Source organism: Amaranthus tricolor, chromosome 5, assembly GCF_026212465.1.
Source record: "Amaranthus tricolor cultivar Red isolate AtriRed21 chromosome 5, ASM2621246v1, whole genome shotgun sequence".
NCBI classification, from domain to species: Eukaryota; Viridiplantae; Streptophyta; class Magnoliopsida; order Caryophyllales; family Amaranthaceae; genus Amaranthus; species Amaranthus tricolor.
The window spans coordinates 28,756,267-28,781,012 of record NC_080051.1 but is presented as its reverse complement, the minus strand read 5'-3'; the positions used below and the strand labels follow the sequence as shown (position 1 = coordinate 28,781,012).

Sequence of the window (24,746 nt, the reverse complement as noted above, 5' to 3'; positions counted from 1 at the left end):
CCTTCGCGTTATTTATACAAATTAGTTGATTTCGTTTTATAAAACTTAGCATTACCCTAATAGATGTATACGAAGCGAGGGAAGACCTTTCCTATTAAGATGCATAGACGAGGCAGCTTGAATGTCTAACCAAAAGGGCTAATGAAAGCAGGGAAAACTATGCTGAAGAGAATAAGAACTACTAATACAAGTTACATCTGACCTTCGAAAATTTGCCAAGTATCTGTCCTTTCGAAGATTGCTACATTCTGATTCTGAGTTGCCGGTGGCAATTCAGAAACACGGTCGAGTTATTTTAGGTTGTTTGATCGTAGACTAGCTTTTCTACAAGATGTTTATCAGTGCTTTGCTTCCAGAATCAAGAAGGTGCCCGATTTCATTATCCCAATGCTGTTAAGTGGCTCCACCCACCTAGGGTGCGGTTTGTTATATTCTATTTTTAAGCTTCACCTGACTTAAAAGCCTAATACAGTCCCGTTTAAACAAGCTCATAGAGTGTACTTTCCGCGCATGAATCAATTTGCTAAATTTTCTACTTTTACTTATTTTAATCAGCTTGTTATCTTGATGGAAGTATACTTTATTCTTTTGAGTATGCTATTGATATATATTGATGGGCTGTTTGGTATGGTGTTTTGATGCTCAGGTAATGGATTCAAGTAACAAAATTCCTTACTAGTTGTTTGTTTTAAATTTTGAATAACAAATACCATTACTTGAGGGTAATGGTTACATCTGTTTTGTTACCTCTACAAAAGTTAGGGAAACAATTAATTTTCTCCCTCAAACAATCAACCATACCAAAATAACTGACCGTTAGAAATTATAAGGTGGAGAAAACCTTGGACATAAATGGGTTTTTTCTATTGACTTGTGAGATGGTGAGTAATATTGGAATGAATATATGAGAATTTTAAAAATGTGTTTCCATTACCCTTTCTATTCAATTTTTTTTCTATACCAAACAACTTTAAAAAATAACCCTCTATCTTATCCATACCCTTTCTTTTAAATTCCCTTTCCATTACATTTTCACTCGTGATAACAAACACTCCCTGAATGTTACTTTAGCAACCCAAGATTAAGAAATGAGACTGACTAATTTTATATTATGGAGTACAAAGATATGATATGACTAGTTGATAAATTAAAATAATTTTTCCTAATTGATAGATATTTGTGGATCGGAGAGCAAGATGGGGTTTGCTTTGTCTAAAATAGAGTTCAATGGCATAGGAGGGAAGTAAGTTTGTGGGGATGGAGTTTGATGTAGATTCCTAGGAAGGAAGGATTGCCAACTCCCATTTTCATTAAATTATACTCATTACTTATATATTCCTTTGAGAGGAATGCATGCTACTTATAGTAACAAACTCAAAAAAAAATAGAAGTACTTCCTTTATTCCTATGGAATTGACATAATTATATATTTAAACAAAAATTTAATAAATAATATGACTATTCAATTGTGAATTTTATTAAGGAAAATTTAAGTGTAGGTGAAAAAAAAGGTGAGGACATTTCTACAATAGAAACTTACAACAAAAAAAAAAAGATAAACTACCAAGAACAATTATGATAATCTCTTAGAAACACAATAACTACTATCTTTATTCTTTTTATTACCATTCTTTTTTTTATTTTGAGTTATTTCTCTCATTTTGCATCGTTTTTATTTTTGGTTATTGATCCACCACTTTCTTTTACACTATGTTTGAATAGCAAAATTAAAATAGAAAAGAAAGGAAGAAGGGGGGAGGTAAAGACTAAAGAGGGAGTATATCTTATTTGTTTAGAAAGGAAAGGAAGGAAAATATTTTCCTCTAAATTTTTCCACCTTAGGAGCATATTCATAACAAAAGTTATCCATATTTTTCCTCTAAACCCCTCCCCTTCAAATCTAAACATGAGATTCTCTAACTTTCCAAATCTATCTCCTTCCTTTCTCTCTATTTATATACTTTCTCTGTTCTGTATTAGATGCTACATTAGCATGGGGACACAAATTAAGAAATCTGCTCACCTACAGTGTAGCTTACTGTTTACATTATAGAGTACTTCAGATTACTGTTTACAAAGTACTGTTCTGTATTAGATGATAATATTAGTAACTAATTAATAATTAGAATTTCAAGATTATCACAAAAAAAAACTGATCATTATTCAAATAGACCTAATAAAAACTGATCAATATAAAAACAACATGCAAGAGTATCATTAATTAAAACATAACATGTAAAAGGCTTAAATTAGATCTTAATTTTCGGCTTAAAAACCAAAGAAACAGGTAATCAAAAAAAAAAATCAAAATCATAATCAGATCAAAATAAACATGAAGTTAGACTACAAATGAGCAGATCCACTCAAAATCATCATTAACATACAAAGAACAAACAAGATTATCAAGAAAGAAAACAGATCAGGTAAAGTACTAAAATCAGATTATGATTTTCGGATTAAAAACAAATAAAAGAGAAAATCAAAATACATAAGATAAATCAAAATCATAATCAGATCAACATAAAACTGAGATAAATGAAAAAAAAAAAAAAAGCCAGAAGAACTAGAGAAATTTCGAAAAACCCAGATGTAAAGCTTAATCAAATACAAAACCAAAGATCAGAAACAAAACCAGCTCTAATCCCTCTTTTCGTCAAATATAGTGAAAGAAAACCAAAGAAATGAAATCAGAAACAAACCCAGAGAATTGAAATCACAAACAAAGCCAAAGAGTTTAGGGTTAGGAGTTTTCAGAGATTTAGAGATTTAGAGAAATCACAAAAAAAAGTGGGGGGGGGGAAACGGCAATGGACGGGAAATGTGATTAGGGTTAGGAGTGGGTAGGGGTTAATTTATATAGTAAATTAATCAACGGTTACATCAAGGCCAAATAAAATCCAACGGTTGATATCAATCCCACCATTAATATTAGGAAGTTGGAAAGGTTGGTTTAAATGGGAGAAATAATTAATTGGGATAGTGTATTTAAATGGGGGAAATAATTAATTAGGATGGTGGGTTTAATGGGAGATTAGGTGAGTTTTTAATGGGAATAATAAATATGGAGTGAATATTAATTTTAGTTGGGAATATATAAAGATTAAATAATGACAGGTATAAAAATTAAAGAGGTATAGAGTAGGATAAAAATAGGGGTAGGTAGAACTTTAAATGATTGTTTTATTACTAAAAACGGAAATGTAGCAAGTAATATGAAATTTTCCAAAATGAAAAATGTAGCGAGTATTATGGAACGGAGGAAATATTTTGACTCTATTTTAATTGCATCAACACAATTCATCATGTTTCATCATTTAATTATCAAATACTCCCTCATATTCTTCCTACTTGTCTCATTTACTTTTTAATTACTATTCACTAACCACTATTAATTTGTATTTTGTTATAATTATAAGTTAAAATATAGTAATATAGGATGTTATTTTATTCGTCTCAATGAAAATATCAAATTTTTAATTTTAATCATATACAATTAAAGATATTACAGTTAAATTGTTATATGCAAAAAAAGTAAATAAGACTATAAATAGAAAAAAATGTTTACATTTTCCTTTAAATTACACATATTTTCTCATTGCTACTGGTGTTATGGTAGAAAGATATAGGAGTACTTGATAAAAGATGGTGGGGCAAAGTGTCCTTTCTCCGTACGCGTTGTCACGCTGGCAGTCGTAGTACTACTAGTTGATCTGCATTCCGTAGCATTCCAATTTCAAATAATGAATTATGCGTACGTCACTGCCAACAATAGCTCTAACGATTAGTCTAAGTCAACCTTCCTATTTCCAACCCATAAAATTCCTCCCTCTAATCTCCACGTCGGAAGATTATGCGTTCACACTAACATTCAGATAATATCCCTATTTTTAACACGAGTCCTCCCATGCATATTAAGAAAATAATAAAAATACTTAAATTATGTAATTAGATTTAAAGTATGAAAAAAAGAAAGAAAATATATGAATAAAATATTAAAGCACTCAAAATAAAAATGCCATACAATTAAAAAGACAAAATAAAATGGAAATTGTTGCAAGGAAATACTAATCCAACAATCCTAACTACACATACTACAATTATGTCCTCAACTCTACAATTAGCTACATTAATTTATACTGTTGTTTATACTTGACCTTTGCTTTCTTTTAGTATTGTTAATATGACTTGAATTTGTATTAATTGCCTTTTATATATATACATATCATACCCAATGTATCCTGCTTATAGAAAACTATGATCAGAGCCTGGAAAAAGAAAAATGACGACAACTCATACCCATAGAAGAGAGTGTGGTTAAAGAGTCCCTCGGCTCGAGATCTTCAAAGAGAGAGAAATCTGCAACTTACAAATAGAATACGTACAAAGAACTAACAATAAAGATAAAAGTAACAAAGGAGGTAAAGAGCGATAATTATAGGCAATGAACAATAGCAAACGATGGGTAAAAGGGACGGGTTTAGTAATCTAAGACGTGGATAAGGTCCCGCCAATTGCCTCTATCCCTGGTCAGGTCCTTGGAGAGGTGAAGTTTATGCATATCACTTTTAATTCGTTCCTCTCACGTTCTCCTAGGTCTTTCTCGACTTCTCTTGCCCTCCACTATGATGCATTCGATCCTTCTTACTGGGGCATCATGTGTCTTTCTCTGCACATGCCCAAACCATCTCAACTTATTCTCCCGCATTTTTGCGGGGAGAGGTGCAACCCATAACTTCTCCCTAAACTCCTGGTTTCTTATCCTATCCATCATAGTATTACCACATATTCACCTCAAAATAAGCATTTTTGTTACTACATTCTCTGTTCGAAAACCTTTTTTACGGGCTAACATTTAGTCTCATATAACAACGCCGACCTAATTACAACGCGATAAAAGACTAGATAAAAATCAAACTTGATATTTTATCAGAAAAGTGGGATATTTTACTCCATTCAAATAAGAGCAATTTTATATTGTATAGAATATTGAACCAATAGCATATGATTTCTGAAATTTTAGCATGACAGAGTGGACTACATTGTTTGGAGCCGAATGCAGCGATGAGATACAATGGTAACATTATTTTTTCCTTTCACATTTTCTGAAATCCAGCTGCAAAATAGAGTAGTAGAGAATCAATTCCTCCCCAACAACCTTGAGTAATCAATGATTTTAATTTAATGCGGCACATAATGTAGCATGTAACTCTGTTTTGAAGGATCCAATTTACATAATTTTAGCCATATTGGTGATAATAAAAAACTTGTTTTTAATTGTTATTCTTTGGTAACAAGTTCTGCTACTTTATATAAACAAGAAGTCCACATATCATAATAAGTCATTTTTAAATAGTCCGTTATAATTCAAAACCAAATAACTATGAATTTGCCATCGAAAAAAGGACATTACATAATAAGCTAAAGAGAGGGAACGAATAACTAATAAGAATTAAAATCAAATTTCTTATGAGAAAAGTGCACTACAAGCTCCAATTAAAACAAAACTCAAATTTTTATGTTTGTCTTTTTTGGCTTTTTTTTTTATCTTACATTTATATTTGTGAATTTTTCGTGCCAATTCATTTTTAGTTCAAATTTCGCCACAGACATTAAGTGTACATAAAAATTATATTATAGCAATTTCTTCTTAATTTTTTTACAAACACGATAAATTTCATATATAACATAGTCATTTCAGAATTTGGTTGGAACAAAAAATATAAAAATTAATCTCATTCACAAGATGATTATTTTTCCATATTAAACACATGTATAATAATTCAAAATTATTATGTGAGCCAACTAACGTTAATTTGCTATTTTGCTACTTCTCCAAATTCTCCAAAACAAATCACAAAACTTGTTAATGGATTTCAACATTAGAAGACCATAATTAAAACCGCCCAAAAAGAAATGACCCACTCTTGTACTTTGTTGCTGCTGCATATTTCTACGCAATTAATGCTAATTAGAAACATAATCTTGACCATAATATTTGGTTGTGTCTTTTCCTCAATACATTCCTATTTGTATCAAGGAGATAATATAAGAATGTTAAAAGGAGATAATATAAGAATGTTAAAAAATAACTCAATCAAATATTACAATTGAAATGAGAGGTATATAAAATTCTAATTTATAATTTTCTGTTATGTTGATTTTTAGTATAATGTAAAAACTCACAAAAAACCGTTTTAGTATGATGCGGGTACTAATGGATTGGCCCAAAATAAAAAAAATTTAATTTTGACTTTAAAATTATCAATTCTAACATTAAAGTGATCAATTTCAACGAATAGAATTCAAATGAAATTGCAAGATATCATGTTTTTAAGGCACTTTGAAAAATCAACTTCTATTAAGAAATTGCATTATGCAAAACCTTTTACTGATTCAGAAGAATAATAATGGTTAATTCTAATTCTATTGTAGCATTGGTAGCTCAATGTTTCTAATATAACAATAGTAAAAATAATGTTAGAGCTTTAATTCTGGAAAATTGAAGTCGGCTTCATAATTCACTATATGAGTTTCAATGGTCGTCTACATAAATTTTTCTACTTTTCACTATACCAAGGCGTAAGAAGCGTGAAGCAAGTAGTTGAGCAGTGGACGCCCCATAAGAATTGATTTTTGGATCATCATGGGATACGACTAAGTTTTACATAGATGATTGTCATTAACCTGGTAGTTAAGTGTAATTGAAGAAGGTAATTAAAGGAAATTCAATTTATTATATTAAGTTGATTTGCTTAAAGTCTGACTTCACCCGTTAATTTTCTCTATGGGTCAATCCGTTAAAGACCAAGCTATTTAAAAAATAACGTGCTTGACTCTTTTAAAACGGACTAGATCACAACCTTTTAAAGATACTGGCCCGTTGCATAACTTTACAACTGAATACACACCTCTTCTAGCGGCCGGAAGGGAGCTAAGGAGTAATAATAAACTAGCTACACAAGTACACAACGAGTAGGAAATATAGAATAAGCAAGCTAAGAGCGAATAGCGGTGCGCAATGGGCATAGAATACAATGAAGCACAGTAGACCGCGTATTCTCTATTTGTATGACTAGGAAACACTAATACATTACTCTTAACAAGTACTATATTTGTAATCAATAAATTAACACAGTTGTATATTACACAAAAATTAAGAAATTATGAGGGAAAAGTTGAACTGTAAGATGAGTATAAAATAATTAAAATAATAGAAACACTTCTATAAAAATAAAATTATAGCAAAGTAAAAGAGACAGATTAAAATGAAAAGTGTGACAATCTATTAGAAACAAGAGAGTATTATCTTACATTTAATGCTAATATTGACATTATCATATGCAATGATCCCACACCATTCTCACGTTCTTGGAAGGAACCTTCATCATTCTATAACCAATTCTTATTCTTATATTATATATAAATACATAAACCTTTCTATATTTCTACCATCACAAGCAAACAAATAAACCAAATTAAACCCATTTGAATAATTCTTCTATATTAAACAAAAACAAATTAAATTACCTAAAAATAATCAAATTAAATGGCAGGTGGAAAAAGGAGTTTGATGAAGCTTAAAAAGTTTATAGTGAAGCTAAAATGGTGCATAAAAATGTTGCAACCAGTACAAACAATTCCAGGGAATGAAGAAATGCTTATGTTTCTAGCAAGACCTAAAGAGCCCACATTAGTGCCTAAAGGTCATTTTGCAATTTTAGCAGGAAAATGCAGTGAGGATGAAGAACAAAAAGACCTAAAAAGGTTTGTAGTAGACATCAAGTATTTGAGAAGTCCACAAGTTTTGAAACTTTTACAAGAAGCAGAAGAAGAGTATGGGCTCCATCAACAAGGTGCATTGGTTGTGCCTTGTACTTCTCAAGAGTTGCACAAGATTTTAGACAACTTGTAACACAATTCGACTCGTTTCTTTGAATTTGTTACATTGCGGACTAATTAATTCAAAGAAATAGAGGAATTACTTTGTTCAATATATTTGATGCAGTCTACACTTAGCTAGCTAGTTCTAGGCTGTCCATATGATTTAATTATATCTTTTTTTTTACTTTTATTTTTTAAAGTGAAAATTGATAAACTTGTAGTTCTTTGTAGGTGAGTTGTGATCCCCTCATTAGCAAGATGCATTGTGTTTTTGAGTTGCTTATTGCTATGTTGGGATACATAAAAATACATGATATATATATATATGTTTTGATTAGTTTTGTAGTACATCATGATGTTCAATATTCGCCTAAAATAACATTTTTGTTAATTTAAATTTAAAAAAAAAAACTATTTTCAAAATATTTTTTTAAAAGACTTATTTTTGAAATTTTTAACAATTTTGATTATGTAGTAATTATATGTGAATCTTTTTTATTTCATTCTAGCCTATAACCTATTACTTGGCGAGGGTAGAAGTATACTTAATTTCTCATCCACTCAAACAAAGAAATTGTTAATATTGTCCGTGATACTTTTGATATTATTAGCGATTTTCTTTGAGGTAAAAATATAAATTAACTTATTTAACTCTGAGCTAAAACAGGACGTACTCCTCAACTTTAACATATATATTTCTAACTTATTCAACTCAATTGCTCACTAACAAGCCAATATTAAAAAGAGAAATTTAATGTGTATATACTATTTAGAAAAAATTATGCAGAATAATTCCACTTATTTTCCATCTAATGTGAATAATCCCTACTATTGGTTATTTCTAAATTATCCAACCTTTGTATATTGTTTGCTGATAGCACCCGTTTTTACATTTTAACTGGCTATTATAGGTAACTACCACCAAAGAGGACTAAGTTAAGATCAACCAAGAAGCATAAGGGAGAAGAAGTGAGCGTAACGACTAGTAGGTACCTACAGTAGCCAGTTAAAATGTGAAAAGGGGTGCTGTTAACAAATAATATACAAAGGTTGGATTATTTAGAAATAATTAATAGTAGGAATTATTCACAGCAGATGGACAATAGGTGAGATTATTTTGGATAATTTTCCCTACAATTAATACAAGTTTAAATGAGCCGTTAGAATTTTTCTATGAGCAAGGTTATTCAACCAATAAAAATAATGTTATAAAATTAAAAATGACTACAAATTTAAAAGATAACTACTTTTATTTAGAAGTGATATTCAAAAATAATTTATCCGCAGTCCATATTGAAGAAAAATTATACAACATGAATATCTATTTCTTTTCCATCTCATAATATTTATGATAAATTAAATATATCTAATTTTAATTTTGTGTTTATGTTTAGATAAATTAAAACATTACACCTAACAAAAATAGATCAAATGGAAAAATAAAATAGAGCAAAATGGAGAAGAGTAAAATTTCTTAAAAATTGCAGTAAAACCATCCAATAAAAGGTTTGTGAGCTCGGTTATCTAACCAGTTGCGAGAGTTATTCATGGATTGAACAATCCAGTAGTACACAACAAGTATAATCCTCTTACTGATCTCCAGATCTCATCAATGGTGTACAAGGCGCCTCCACCGCCATCGCCAACCTCAATCACCAATCCTTCATCACCAACCACCACATCCCAACAACAATTCTCCATCAAATTTGGAACTCCAGAAGCTCTATCTCAACTCCACAACCTCACCGATGTCGGTACAATCACTCGCCTACTTCATGAATGCATCGCTTACCAACGTTCTCTTGACTTCGATCTTGAATCTCTCCTCTCTCAACGTTCTTCTCTCGATAATCATCTCTCTTCTCTCCTCAAATCTGCTGAAATCCTTTCAATCGTTCAATCTGATGCCGATCACATCCTCTCTTCCGTTCGATCGACTTCTGTCCTCGCTGAAAATGTTTCTGCTAAAGTACGTGAACTTGACCTAGCTCAATCGCGTGTTTCTTCTACTCTTCTTCGCCTTGATGCCATTTCTCAGAAATCTGCTTGTATTGATTCTGTGAAAATGTCATTAGAGTCTGATGATTATGAATCTGCTGCTGAACATGTTAAGAAGTTTCTAGAAATTGATTCCAAGTTTCGAGATTCTTCTGGAACTTCTCAAAGAGAAGAGTTGATTGGTTATAAGAAACAGTTGGAAAGTATTGTTAAAAAGAAGCTTCTTGCTGCTATTGATCAAAGGGATCATCCTTCTGTTGTTAGATTCATCCGCCTTTATCCTCTTCTCGGTATTGAAGAAGAAGGATTACAGGTAATTTTCTTTTCTTTTTCCCCCTTTTTTGTGAATTTCTTTGTGTATGACGTGAATTTGGATGAAATTTTATAAAATTTGCGAATTATTACCTGTTTTTAACATAGACATTAGTTTCGTAATGTTTGATATCGTTTGTTTGGTCGTAGACTTAGGTTTTGAAATCATAGTGGTATTGATAAATATGGACAATGTAGGTATGTTTGAATGGATAAAGTTAATGATTTCCCCTATTTTTCATTGATTGATTGGTGCAGGTGTATGTGAGTTACTTGAGAAAGGTAATTTCAATGAGGTCTAGGATGGAGTTTGATCAATTAGTGGAGTTGATGGAGAGTAGTTTTTCGACTAATGGTAGTGGTAATAATTTGGTTAATTTTGTTGCTTGTTTGACTAATTTGTTTTCGGATATTGTGTTGGCGGTTGAAGAGAATGATGAGGTTTTGCATAGTTTATGTGGGGAAGATGGGATAGTTTACGCGATATGCGAGCTTCAAGAAGAGTGTGATTCAAGGGGATATTTGATATTGAAAAAATATATGGAGTATAGGAAATTGATGAAATTGACGGAAGAGATTGTCTCTTTTAGCAAGAATTTACTTTCAGTTGGGAGTGCAGAGGGTCCTGATCCGAGGGAGGTGGAATTGTATTTGGAGGAGATTTTATCTCTTTCCCGGTTAGGTGAAGATTACACAGCTTATATGTTGTCAAAGATCAAAGGGCTGAGTTCTATTGATCCAGAGGTTGTTCCTCGAGCAACCAAGGCTTTTAGAAGTGGGAATTTTAGTAAGGGCCTTCATGAGATTACTGAGTTTTATGTCATTTTGGAGGAATTTTTCATGGTGGAGAATGTGAAAAAAGCTATTAAGATTGATGAGCATGTGTCCGATAGCTTGACAACTTCCATGGTGGATGATGTTTTCTATGTATTGCAAAGTTGTTGTCGAAGGGCCATATCCACTTCCAAAAGCAAGTCTGTGGTTACTGTTTTGGCAGGCGCTGCCAACTTGTTAAGCAATGAGTATCTTGAAGCTCTACAACAGAAGATGAGGGAGCCCAACCTTGGTGCAAGGCTGTTTCTGGGAGGCGTTGGTGTTCAGAAAACTGGAACAGAAATTGCTACAGCTTTGAATAATATGGATGTCAGTAGTGAATATATCACTAAACTCTGGCATGAAATTGAGGAGCAATGTACAGAGGTAAAATCAAAACTTTCTTTTATATATTGGCTTAACTACATATTGCAGTTTTGTACTACTATTTTACTTGCATACGCTTCTGAAGTACAATCCGTTCGTGGATCATCCACCCTTTTTGACAGTGCTTAGCGTGTCCAAAAACTAAGGAAAAATAATTAGTTTAGTCTTCTGAGTATTTTCAGTCTTAATGCTGACTGTATTTGAATCTTGTACAAGGATCAGGCTCATTATTTGTTAATGTAATTTTTGCAATTAGTGTTATAGGTGCATGAGAAATTACTTCTATATTTTTAGGCTTCTTTCCAATTGATTATGGAACTTTTTCACACCCTTCCCTTATAACTAACATTTTTATAGCTTTATGCTTTAATTTTTGGAGATGCATTTCACCCTTCCATTGTTATTTTCTAATAGCTCTCTTTTAGTTTCTATGTTATATCTTAGATAAATCCAGCCTTTCTTGCTTGTCTTGTGTTAACAGGCTTATTTTACATGTGACTGGCATTGAAGGTTAAATACTGATGATTTCTGCTGATTTTCCATGTTTTTACTTGCTTTTTTCCTCTAAATACAACTCTAAGCCAGACCAATAATATGAATGATCATAGATGAAAACATAACCAGATGTTAATAAGAAAAAGAGCTTAACCATGTATAAGCTTGAAAAAATTCAAGAAGCAAGGGAAGATTGAGAGAAGAGAAGAGAAGCTGGAAGGTACTGAGTTACCTTCTAGTTTAGGCACAACTAAGAGACTGCAAATTATTGCCGATTTGCATCTTTTTTGTTAAATTAGTTTTTTTTGGGTTAAAAGAAGATAGACTTGAAAGAGGGAGAGATAATGAGTGGTGGTGGTGGTGGTTGGTTTATGTTTTGTAATGATGATTACAGAGCAATTGCATGACTATTAAAACATATCGAAAGAAATGATGATTTCTTTCATTATTATTTATATGTTGAGGAAGAACAAAAGTTGTGAATACGTATTTATTGAAGAAAGTGATGGTTTTTTGGTTTGTGTATTTCATATTAAGTCTCTCTACTTAATATTTTGAGTAAATATTCTAATGATCTAATCTATAAATTCTCTCAGAACCAAAGCTTCATTTTGAACTATCATTATTATTCTACTAGTATGATTTAAGCTTTTAATGAGGAAAGTAAGCTTTGAATGGGGAAAGTAGTATCAAAGTACTAATCGCATAACTAAGTTGTCCAATCAAAATGGAATCTTGCTGCAATATCGGTTTGTTAATGAGTATTAAAGTCTGGGTTTTCCGGATAACACAAAGGTCGCATTGTATGAGGAAAGCCACTAAGAGGTTGGATTATACAAATCAATATTTCCTTATCTTCTATGCATTTCCAAATTTGGCGTTGTGGTTTTTTTTGGCCTGCCAACGGAATGAATTATAGCGAGATTGTTAACATTTGGTCAAATGTCCTCTAGATAAAGATGCTGTAAAATATCATAATTGTAAAATAAGAATGTCCTTTAATAACTTTCAATATTTGGTTTTAACAGTTTTTCTTGTCTGTTACTCTTGCTGATATGATCAGTTTTAGTGGGATATCTGATATCCATGGTGTCCTTTCTGTTTGGACTGAATGAGATTTTCATCAAAAAAATTGTTGGACAACTTGCTTTCTTGGTTCATTCGTTAGAAAAACTTCATTTTAAGACATATCTTTGCTTTTGGAGAAATAATAATGATTTCCATCTAATAAGTACCAATTCACCTTTTTTGTAGGTATTCCCAGCACCAGCTGATAGAGAGAAAGTAAAATCTTGTCTGTCCATGTTAGGAGAGGTGAGCAACAGTTTCAAGCAGGCATTGAATGCTGGCATGGAACAACTTGTAGCTACTGTCACACCTCGGATACGCCCAATTTTGGACAATGTAGCAACAATTAGCTACGAGTTATCTGAGGCTGAATATGCAGATAACGAGGTTAATGATCCTTGGGTACAAAGGCTTCTTCATGCCGTTGAAACTAATGCAGCTTGGCTTCAGCCTGTAATGACTGCCAACAATTATGACACCTTTGTCCATCTCATCATTGATTTCATCACCAAGAGGCTTGAAGTCATTATGATGCAGAAAAGGTTCAGTCAACTTGGAGGTTTACAACTCGACAGAGATGCTAGGGCTTTGGTAAGTCATTTCTCAAGCATGACTCAACGAACTGTAAGGGATAAATTTGCTCGACTTACCCAAATGGCAACAATTCTAAACTTGGAAAAGGTCTCTGAAATTTTGGATTTCTGGGGGGAGAACTCGGGGCCAATGACCTGGAGACTGACTCCTGCCGAGGTGAGAAGAGTGCTGGGTCTCAGAGTTGATTTCAAGCCTGAAGCTATAGCTGCTTTGAAACTGTAATTTTTTTGTAGATTTTATGTTAAATGTTCATATTTTCTTTTTTCCATTTTTCCTTATGATAGTTCCCTTTTGATGCTTGTATGAGCACCTTTTATGGGGAAGAATATAATAACTCCTGAGCTGTACCATTTACCAAGTTTCCCCCTTGGTTTCATAAAAAAAACTTCTTATTCAAGAGGTACCTCTGTGAGGCTGTGTTCTACTTTTGTACTTGCTTGGTATTTAGATTGTTCTTCGGGTATTCTATAACTCTAGCACAGCGCTTTGTGCATAGTGCAAACCTCGGGTTAAAGGTCTTTTGTCACATTAGCCACTTACATCATTGACACCTAAAAGGTGAAATCTTCAGAGCTGCGCATAATCAAAACCCCGACAACTGAAATTGTCTTCTTGGTGCGGTCTTTTTTTCGCTTCCAACTCTTTAACAGAATTTCCTTCTTTTACTGCTTCATGTACCGTGCTCTATGCACCATGCTCCATTCTCCATTCTCCATTCTCCTTGCTCCTTGTTCACTACATGTTTTTCAGTTCAGCAAGGGCTTGCAACAAGTTATGATCTAAAACTACAGGTGATGCTTCTGAAAATGTCTGTAGAAAACTCGCTGCTCGTGGGCTTATATCTAGGCCTGTCAAACAGATCAAGTTGGGTCGGGTTTGAGTTCGGGTCATATATAAACAGGTCAAAAAACCCTTGACCCAAACCCAACCCATTTAGTTAATTGGGTCGAAAATCACAACTTTGACCCGACCTGCAACAGATCAAGTTGACCTGATTTCGACCCACTTAACCCGTTTATAATTTTTTTTGTTTTTGTTTTAAGGTTTTTAACGTTTATTAAATCTAATTTTTTAGGCTTTAAATTTAACTTTATGTTTTGTTGTTGTTTTTGTATTTACTATGAAGAATAAGAAAATATTAAATGAACTAAGTTTAGTTTATACTTTATTGATTTAACTCGAAATCAACACATTTATTAAATGAGTTATATAGGTTTTTTCAAATTTAAAATTTTGACTTGAAACTAACCTATTTAATAAACAGATTAGGTCGGTTCGACCCATTTAATTAATTGGGTCAAAAGTCTCAACCCAAACCCACTTATGTCGGATTAGATTTAGGACGGATCAACTAATATCTGTCCATTGTCCTGGTAAGTATACTGCAATCAATTTATGTTTAGATATTTTTAGCTTCGACTTTAAGGTAGAAATATTGCTTTGTTCCCCTTCCTCCCTTTTTTGTCCAATTTTACTGTAGCTGGTATAAAAGTTAGAATATATGTCCATTTTAGTTGATATAGTACTACATTAAATTTTCGATACTAAAATTACCATTTAATACCAATAAGATCCTTAAAGGCTGATTATCCTCTTGATGCTTAGAAGTTAGAACCATCCAATATGTTGCTTAGTGCAAATCATTACATTCAGATTTCAGATTATCATGATCAATTTCTGATAATTTTTACTATACATCTTTTGATTTCAGATTCACATAAAAATTTTTAAACGAAAACATAAAAACTGTTGGAATACATGAAATTTGAAACCTTATACATCTCTTGAAGCGATTTGAATCTTAACGGATGGAACACAAATAAAATTACCAGGAAGAAAGAAATGGCAAACCGGAGAACCATGCTCATATGGAAAGGACAAAGTGTGACAAGCTACCCATTTTGAAGCATGCACTTCTCTTGGTTCATGCATTATTGTGTAATTTCCGAATAAACTACCAAATTTTGCTTATGGTTGGGTGTATTAGTCTTTTTGGTTTGAAGATGACATAAAACAAAACACAAGAAAAGAGTAAAATTGGTTACATTGAGTATCAGCTATGTTACTCGGATTCTTCATTTTGCTTCATGTACCCGTGTCTAATTCTTGATGCTCGAACATTGGTATGACACTTAGGCATTTTATTTTAGGCATAAAATTGAATGTATTTTAGATGTATACGACACTTTTAACACGTAATAGTATCAAACATAAGTACCCGAGTCCAAGCAACATAGAGTATCAGTTATGTACTTAGTTTCTCATGCTATTCTGTGTACCTCTTTGTTATGTTAGAAGCCCAGTAAAACACACACAATCAAAAGTATCTTAACTCTTAACCCTTTTTGTCATTATACTTCTATTGAACATCTACTTCCAACCTTAGGGAAAGTTAGTATTGGATTTCCCTTGACTTAGCACGGATAAACTCTATAGGGCAAAACAAAAAGTCACAACTAAGACTCATAATTAAGATGTCCAAATTTAACCTGATTAATCAAAAGGTCCAAAACTGAGTATGACTCTACTCGATCCAAAAATATTCCACAAATAAATATCAAATTAGATTGGCAAAATATTTACTTACGCACATGTGACATGACCTAAATTAACTCGACCAGAATTATCGTACCCGAAACACACCCGAACACCCAGTTGTACACATTTGGTCACAACTCACAATCATCATGTTGCCTTATCTTTTGAGATTTCATATACAATCATGCTTAGTAAGAGTTATTCAAAAAATTAGCAAGAATTTATATTATGATAATATGGAAAAGTAAATCCTAGCTCTATAAGGTGGAAGCAGCATACTAGCAACAAATGAAGCATAAAGTCCATGAGTTATTCCCATGAGCTGATCATGTGTTCCCTTTTCAGCAATCACCCCATTTTTCAGTAAGGCTATGGTATCAGCACGCTTAATGGTGGCTAAACGATGAGCAATGATCACCTTTGTTCGATCAATCATCACAACGTCCAAAGCATCTTGCACGATTCGTTCAGACTCAGCATCAAGTGCACTTGTGGCTTCATCAAGAAGCAGAATTTTAGGATTCTTGATTATGGCTCTTGCAATGGCTATTCTTTGCTTTTGTCCGCCTGACAACTGCACCCCTCTTTCTCCCATCAAGTGGTTATAGCCTTGTGGTAGTCCCGAGATGAAGTTTTGCGCATTTGCTGATGTCGCAACTTCAATGATCTCTTTTTCAGTTGCATTTCCTTGCTTTGCATAGGCTATGTTGGCTCGGATAGTGTCATTGAATAATATTGGCTCTTAACTTACTAAACCCATTTGTTCTCTCAGCCAACTTAGCTTGAACCTTTGAAGCTCAACTTCATCTAACAGCACTTGAATCGTATAGCTCCGAGTCGCGATCGCGTGGGCACTTGAATCGCCCCAAAATAAATTCGTATGAGAGAATTATGTCCAAAATACTAACAGACTATCATGAAAATCGAGAATAATCAGTTATGAGAATAATTGTTTAAATTGGGAATTCAATTGGGTATTCCTTTAATCAAGTATTTAGAATTATTTTATATTTTTTTATTGGGTAACTATGGATGGTATGAATTTTTTGAGTATTATTGATAGCGATGCAAAAAGGTAGCTTGTATTATTATCTTTTGGAGTTAAAAGTTGATGCACACAAGGTGTTTGTTCAAATGCATCAATGAAGTTCTTTGGTATTCTAATCTGATTTTCGGTCGAAGAATTTACTCATAAAGGTAAACTACAAACATCTAATATCTTTTAAAGCTAATTTAAGCATTTTTATGTTCAATTGATGATGGGAAAAATATTGGTTTGATTGCTTTATTTATGTAATAATATTATTATTATTGTAAAATGATCTTAATAAAAATTAATCCTGTTATAAAAATTCTATTTTATTAAAAAGTATGTTAATATTGTATTTATTTAAAGAGATAACAAAAGCATGTTTTATATGTTATTGACTTATAAAATATGAGTCTTGAAATATCGTATTATGAAAATGAAGTATGATTGTTGATTTCAAAGAAAATCAAGTGAATTATTATTTTGTTTTATATTGAACTATTCAACACTGAAAAACGTCCATTTTTGGGAATTGGCAACGGATATTTGTATCCGGATTATTGTGAAATCTTATAGCTTGATAATAGGTAATGGTTATTCGGATCGGTCTCGAGCCCCTGACCGTTCGTTCTTGCAAGAACCGTATATTCGGTGATGACGATCACCCATGTTCTCAGGATTTAGATCAAACCTACTTCCTGACGGTCCATATATTCCAATGTTTTAAAGTGTAGTTATATTGTTGTTTTAATATGAGTTTGAATAAATACGTTTGGTATAAAGTTTTGTTTGTTTCGCAAATGAAATCATATGTTTCATTTGCCGTATTGTTTCGCTATTGACTTGTAAAGTAATAGCCGCATTTTGATTTTCGCTATTAACTTGTAAAGTTGTAGCCGTGTTTGATTCACTATGAAACAAGATTCTTATTCGTATTTATGTCGATACCAAATGGTATTTTAAAAGAGTTTGAGTTTTGATAAATTAATGTTTCATAAGGAGATACCAAACAAGGCGAGGAGTTCTTTTTGAAATTCATAATGTAAATTAGATATTTGTAAATTAAATTGTAATAATTTTATAATGTTTTTTAAATATTATTCACTTATTTAATGTAAAAAGTTTTAAATACTCTGATATTGATTTGCTGTGGCTATCCAGCCACAGGTCGGATTCAGCCCAAACTTCAATAAGTCTTCCACTGTGCTTTGTAGACAGTATTATTATACTGTTTAGCTGGTTTGGGCTGTTTCAAATAAGTCTTCCGTTGTATTTTGTAGACAGTATTATTATACTGTTTAGTGGGCTGCTTCACAAGTCAAAATGAATTATTGGTGAAAAACTAATCTCATAAAAATCTTAATATGAGCGATAATCACCCACCTACATTCTAAACACCAAAATGCTTAATAGCTTGGTGTCAAATAAAAATAGCTTGGAAGAGAACTTGTGACCTAATGCATCACATAGGTTATCATACTAATGAGTTGTTATCACTTAGGTTATCAAACTAATGAGTTATGATCACTTATCAGCACAATAGTAGTGTAAAATCTAAAAGGAAAATGAATAATATGAAATCCTTGCCCATATTTTATATGCAATAATATATATATATATATATATATATATATATATATATATATATATATATATATATATATATATAGTAGAATGAGAAAAAAAATGGTGAAAATGATAGTTATCCTGCCGTTCCAGGCAAGTTTTAGGTCTTAGACGAAAAATAAAAAAAATCTTTATATAAATAAAGTTTTAATTTTTCTCTTAGAAGACCGACAGTTTTTAATAACAAGAATAAAAATTAACTCAATTTGAATTCTTTATAAAGTGAATCCGAAGCAGTGGTACCATTAAATTACCCCAAAAATGACCCAGATTGACAGTAGTTATTGTAACTTTGACAAAAACCAATCGGACATATCTTGAGCGAGGAGGTAATCATATTTAATACTATAAATAAAGATATTATGGTGTTGGTGGGTAAACTTGTGCAATAAGTTATGGAGTACTAAAACTCTTCTGAATAGCAAGGAACTCTATATACTTCACATCTTCCATTACTCCAATATTCTCGCTCAACTCTTCAACTCTCTCTCCCTATTCCTTTCTTTGATCGATTCATCCAATCAATTATGGCTCACAATCCTGAATCTTCTGATTCGTAAGTCTCAGATCTATTTATTCGTCGTCTTCCCTGCAATTGTTTTTCTTTTATATAATTTTTGCCCTAAATTTAATTGAATCTGATTTCGTTGATTTGATTTTTATTTTGGGTTTTGGTGGGTACAGAAAGGGAACGAAGAAGGACTTCAGCACTGCGATTCTCGAGCGTAAGAAAGCCCCAAATCGTTTGGTTGTAGATGAGGCTGTTAATGATGATAATTCAGTTGTTGCGATGCATCCTGATACCATGGAAAAACTTCAACTTTTCCGCGGTGACACCGTCTTAATCAAGGTCTTATTTTCTCGGCTTAACTTACTTTTGGGTTTGCATTTTAGGGTTTGTAGCGTTTATGTTCCCGATTCATGTTTATAATCTTTATGGTTTTTGTTTGAGGATTATTGAAATTGAAAGGATTAAGTAACTTTTACTTGGGAATTATAATTGGGTTTAGGTTTTTTGACTCGGAAAGGCCTTCCTAGTTTTTCCAGATGTGATTTAGGGTTTGATTTGTGCGAATTAGGTATTTTTGTTCACCAAGGGGGCTATTGGGCTGAGATCCTTTTTCATAAGATTTTGTTTGTGGGTCAATGGAGACTTTTTTGATGGAAGCCTTATCCGATGGGTTTGATGTTTGTATTATCAAGTATTATTGAATATTACTTGACATTGAGATGGTTGTAATGACTATGTTATGCTTTCTTTAGAATCTTCTACTTAAGATGTTGAATGAAATTAAAATTTGAGTTGAGAAAATTTCGATCCTGTGCCTTACTTTATCTATTTGTTACTTCTCTTATGAAAGTTCCATTAATACAGTGGTGACTTATACATAATTAGAGCAAAAAGAGGGGTCTGACACCTCTTCGATCTAGTAGTTTAAAGAGTGGAAGGTGATCTAGGATAGTATAAGTGACATGTCATGTAGTATTGTTATGTGAAGATGTCTTACAAGCTTGATACTATTCTTAGTTGATGGTTAGGATTAGCACTGGCCACTGTTAATACAAGAGCCGGTAGAGTTATTATAATTGATTGTCCATATTTTTGCTAGAATTTGGTTTTTTTGTTCATGTGTTCTGTTTTTTGGACAATTTTCAGGGGAAAAAACGTAAAGATACAATCTGCATTGCACTTGCTGACGAGACATGTGAAGAGCCTAAGATTAGGATGAACAAGGTTGTGAGATCTAATCTAAGGGTGCGGCTTGGTGATGTGGTATCTGTACACCAATGTCCTGATGTGAAATATGGGAAGCGTGTCCATATTCTTCCTATTGATGATACAATTGAGGGTGTCACAGGAAATTTGTTTGATGCATACCTGAAACGTAAGTTTCCTTTCTTGCACAACACTGAAAATTTTCTATTGCAATGCAGTTAAGCTAAGTCAACTACATTAAAAAGCAGTGTTGATCCCATATTATTTTCTGCTCATTAGCTACGGTTTTATTGTTTATGAATATTGATTACTTTTTCATCTCAAATTATGTCATTATACTGGTAATACCAAGTACTAGTATTGTTGTGTGGTTAATTAGACTTTACAGTATTGATTTTAATCAACTTTAAAAGGAAATAACAACAGTCACATAACACAGCTTTTTGAGATAAATGTTGATTCATTATTGTGATTTTTAGAGCTCAAATGTAAATGCTTGTTGATAAATCACTTGGAGATATTCTATGTACTGCTCTTTTCTTGATAGGTTTCTTTTAGAGAGCTAGTCTGATTAGCAACTAAGTTTTGGTACTTGTTATAAGAGGGTCTTGTTGAGGGTTGTCTCATTACTCCTAGTTCAGTAATGCAATTTGACTTGTTGAGCATTGAAGGTGTATCTCTCATCAAAGGTCCTTCCATTTTGCTTCGTTTTTATTGTTTGAAACAAATTCTGATGTTGACTATTCTAATTTTATGGGGCAAGTAGTTAGTAGATCTACTGATCTCTAATTTGATACTGTGAACTATGAAGGCTCTTAGACATCTACTGCTTTAGTTCCATACTTCATACTATAATGGTTTTAATGCTTTATTAAAAATGGACTGGAATTTGCAGATATGATAACATTAGAGTCTTAACAGATGTTGTGTAGATTTATTATTGCTTCTAATGCAGTTGCTTATCATGAAATTTCTAAGCTAAATTTCCTTCATGTATCATCCTTTTTATTTGTATTATGTAAATTATAGTATAATAGTGGCTAAATTGTTTTTGTTTATTTTTTCAGCTTATTTTACTGAAGCCTACCGTCCAGTGAGGAAAGGGGATTATTTTCTTGTGAGAGGGGGAATGAGAAGTGTTGAATTTAAGGTTATTGAGACTGATCCTTCCGAGTTTTGTGTGGTCGCCCCAGATACCGAGATCTATTGTGAGGGTGAACCAATCAAAAGAGAAGATGAGAATAGATTAGATGAGGTTGGGTATGATGATGTGGGTGGTGTTAGGAAACAGATGGCCCAAATTAGGGAGCTTGTAGAATTACCATTAAGACACCCACAATTGTTTAAATCTATTGGTGTCAAGCCTCCTAAGGGAATTTTGCTCTATGGACCTCCAGGATCAGGAAAGACTTTAATAGCCCGTGCTGTGGCAAATGAGACTGGTGCATTCTTCTTTTGTATTAATGGGCCAGAAATCATGTCAAAATTGGCTGGGGAAAGTGAAAGCAATCTTAGAAAAGCTTTTGAGGAAGCTGAGAAGAATGCGCCTTCCATCATTTTTATTGATGAAATCGATTCAATTGCTCCCAAGCGAGAGAAAACTAATGGAGAGGTTGAGAGGCGTATTGTTTCCCAGCTTTTGACTCTTATGGATGGGCTTAAATCTCGGGCACATGTTATTGTTATGGGTGCTACTAATCGTCCCAACAGCATTGACCCTGCACTGAGAAGATTTGGTCGATTTGACAGAGAAATAGATATTGGTGTTCCAGATGAAATTGGGAGACTTGAGATTCTCCGGATTCACACTAAAAATATGAAGCTCTCCGATGAAGTAGGGATCTCTTTTTTTCGTTTGAAATTGCTGTTAACATATATCTGCTTTGATTTATTTAATTCAGTTCCCTTCATTGAACAGGTCGATTTGGAAAGGATTTCCAAGGACACACATGGTTATGTTGGTGCTGACTTAGCTGCCTTATGTACTGAAGCTGCACTTCAATGCATCAGAGAGAAGATGGATGTAATTGATCTGGAAGATGAGACTATTGATGCTGAGATCCTTAACTCCATGGCTGTTACGAATGAACACTTCCAGACTGCTCTTGGGCAGAGCAATCCATCCGCACTCCGTGAAACGGTTGGTTTATGTTATGATTTTATCATTAAGGAGTTATCTCTTAGTTTGTTGTGATTGCTTACGACTGGCTTGTCTTTCAGGTCGTGGAAGTTCCTAATGTCTCATGGGATGACATTGGTGGTCTTGAAAATGTCAAACGGGAGCTTCAAGAGGTGCTTATTTATTCTTTAATCCTTCGTTTTTACTCTGAGTAATGTGACTTCTTTTTCTATTAAGTACTGTAACTTATAACAATTTCAATTTTTTCCTATTTCAGACTGTACAATATCCCGTGGAGCACCCCGAGAAATTTGAGAAATTCGGGATGTCGCCCTCCAAGGGAGTTCTTTTCTACGGACCTCCTGGATGTGGAAAAACTTTGCTGGCAAAGGCTATTGCTAATGAGTGTCAGGCTAACTTCATCAGTGTGAAGGGTCCTGAATTACTAACAATGTGGTTTGGAGAGAGTGAAGCTAATGTTCGAGAGATTTTTGACAAGGCCCGTGGGTCAGCTCCCTGTGTTTTGTTCTTTGATGAGCTTGATTCAATTGCAACTCAGGTGCGCTTATCAAACTGTTTGGTAGTAACTTGTTATAGCTTTTCTGTGCTATTTACTGATGGAAATGGTGTCAACTTTTTTGTATTGGTTGATAGTGGTGAATTTTCTGACATGTGGAGTTACTGAATATTTTTAACATTCTACTTCGGTTGAGGAGTCTATCTCTTTGTTATTACAAGGGCAAGGTTGCATACTTTCTACCCCTGTGGTACTGGGGCCGTGTAATTTGTTATTTTATGGATGACCTTGCCTCAACCCATGCTTTATTTGGTTCTTACCATATTATCAATGCAAATTGTCATTTACAAGTTACATATGTAAGTTTCTTTTCACGATCATTCACATTGATTGCAATTATGGTCTGTGGGTGTATTTTACAGAGGGGAAGCAGTGTAGGTGATGCTGGTGGTGCCGCTGACCGGGTTTTGAATCAACTGTTGACTGAAATGGATGGCATGTCGGCCAAAAAGACTGTTTTCATCATTGGAGCCACGAACAGACCGGATATTATTGATCCAGCTCTTCTGAGACCCGGACGTCTTGATCAGCTAATTTACATACCTCTTCCGGATGAGGAATCTCGCTTATCCATATTTAAGGCAGTTCTGAGGAAGTCCCCTATTGCCAAAGACGTTGATCTTAGAGCGCTTGCCAAATACACTCAGGGGTTCAGTGGTGCAGATATCACTGAAATATGTCAGCGGGCTTGCAAATATGCCATCCGAGAAAACATTGAAAAGGCAAGTATCTTTTGATTCTTCAAATAAATGATTTCATCGTCATATCGTTCTTTCATCATTTACGTTTCTTTTCGAAATTGCAGGACATTGAAAGAGAGAAGAGGAGAAGTGAAAACCCGGAAGCAATGGAAGAGGACGATGTAGAAGACGAAGTTGCTGAAATCAAGGCTGCTCATTTTGAAGAATCAATGAAGTATGCTCGAAGGAGTGTTAGCGACGCTGATATTCGTAAATATCAGGCATTTGCTCAGACATTGCAGCAGTCAAGAGGATTCGGCACTGAGTTCCGGTTTAACAACACAAGTTCTGGTGGTACGACTGGTGCAGATGCATTTGCTGCCTCAGCTGGTGGAGCTGATGACGATGATCTCTATAATTAGATTCTCTTTGGTTTCCTTTCTATTTTCACATTTCTCCCAATATAATACTTTTCTCTATTTTTATTTTCAAGATGACATTTATTTATGTGGTTCAGCCCATCTTTTTTTCACCTGTGACTGTAGAATCACATCCTGATGTTGGAATTTTATTCAAACGTTTAAGTTAATCTTTAGACGTTAATACTACATTTACTTCTATTTACTATAATTAACCCTTTTCTTTTAATGGGTATACCGTATACGTATACTCTTCAAAAAATACGCATGCGGATAGACATTTTATTTTTCATTTATTATATTTTTGGGTATACCATCTAATATAATATTTCTGGTTATACATAATAATGAGAACTGAAAAATCAGAGTTTGCTTACACAATAATTTTTTAAAGAGAAAATGTTTTGGCTGTTCAACATGGACAACGCAACATAATAAGTGGGCCAATTACCCATTCACCCAATCCTTGCTACTTTGATTTACTTGTATTTT

At 33.2% G+C, this 24,746-nt stretch overlaps 4 protein-coding genes across 4 annotated transcripts; 3 read left to right on the top strand and 1 right to left on the bottom strand.

The window, feature by feature from the left end:
- Positions 1-7,457: 7,457 nt before the first annotated feature.
- On the top strand, positions 7,458-8,190 carry LOC130813215 (auxin-responsive protein SAUR71-like). Its single transcript, XM_057678990.1, has one exon. The coding sequence runs from the start codon at positions 7,547-7,549 to the stop codon at positions 7,910-7,912; it is 366 nt and encodes a 121-aa protein (XP_057534973.1). The 5' UTR covers positions 7,458-7,546; the 3' UTR covers positions 7,913-8,190.
- A 1,189-nt stretch (positions 8,191-9,379) lies between these two features.
- On the top strand, positions 9,380-13,952 carry LOC130813217 (conserved oligomeric Golgi complex subunit 4). Its single transcript, XM_057678993.1, has 3 exons — positions 9,380-10,192; positions 10,450-11,391; positions 13,141-13,952. Exons 1-3 carry the CDS (start codon positions 9,494-9,496, stop codon positions 13,768-13,770), a joined length of 2,271 nt encoding a protein of 756 aa, XP_057534976.1. The 5' UTR covers positions 9,380-9,493; the 3' UTR covers positions 13,771-13,952.
- A 2,226-nt stretch (positions 13,953-16,178) lies between these two features.
- LOC130813646 (ABC transporter B family member 9-like) lies at positions 16,179-17,826 on the bottom strand. Its single transcript, XM_057679488.1, has 3 exons — positions 17,812-17,826; positions 16,904-16,997; positions 16,179-16,827 (listed from the first exon to the last, which is right to left on the bottom strand). Exons 1-3 carry the CDS (start codon positions 17,824-17,826, stop codon positions 16,313-16,315), a joined length of 624 nt encoding a protein of 207 aa, XP_057535471.1. The 3' UTR covers positions 16,179-16,312.
- A 1,217-nt stretch (positions 17,827-19,043) lies between these two features.
- LOC130812856 (cell division cycle protein 48 homolog) lies at positions 19,044-24,438 on the top strand. The gene is made up of 9 exons (XM_057678475.1): positions 19,044-19,298; positions 19,427-19,592; positions 20,400-20,628; positions 21,527-22,293; positions 22,378-22,599; positions 22,680-22,751; positions 22,856-23,137; positions 23,518-23,877; positions 23,961-24,438. The coding sequence occupies exons 1-9, from the start codon at positions 19,270-19,272 to the stop codon at positions 24,255-24,257; spliced, it is 2,424 nt and encodes an 807-aa protein (XP_057534458.1). The 5' UTR covers positions 19,044-19,269; the 3' UTR covers positions 24,258-24,438.
- The last annotated feature ends 308 nt before the right edge of the window (positions 24,439-24,746 follow it).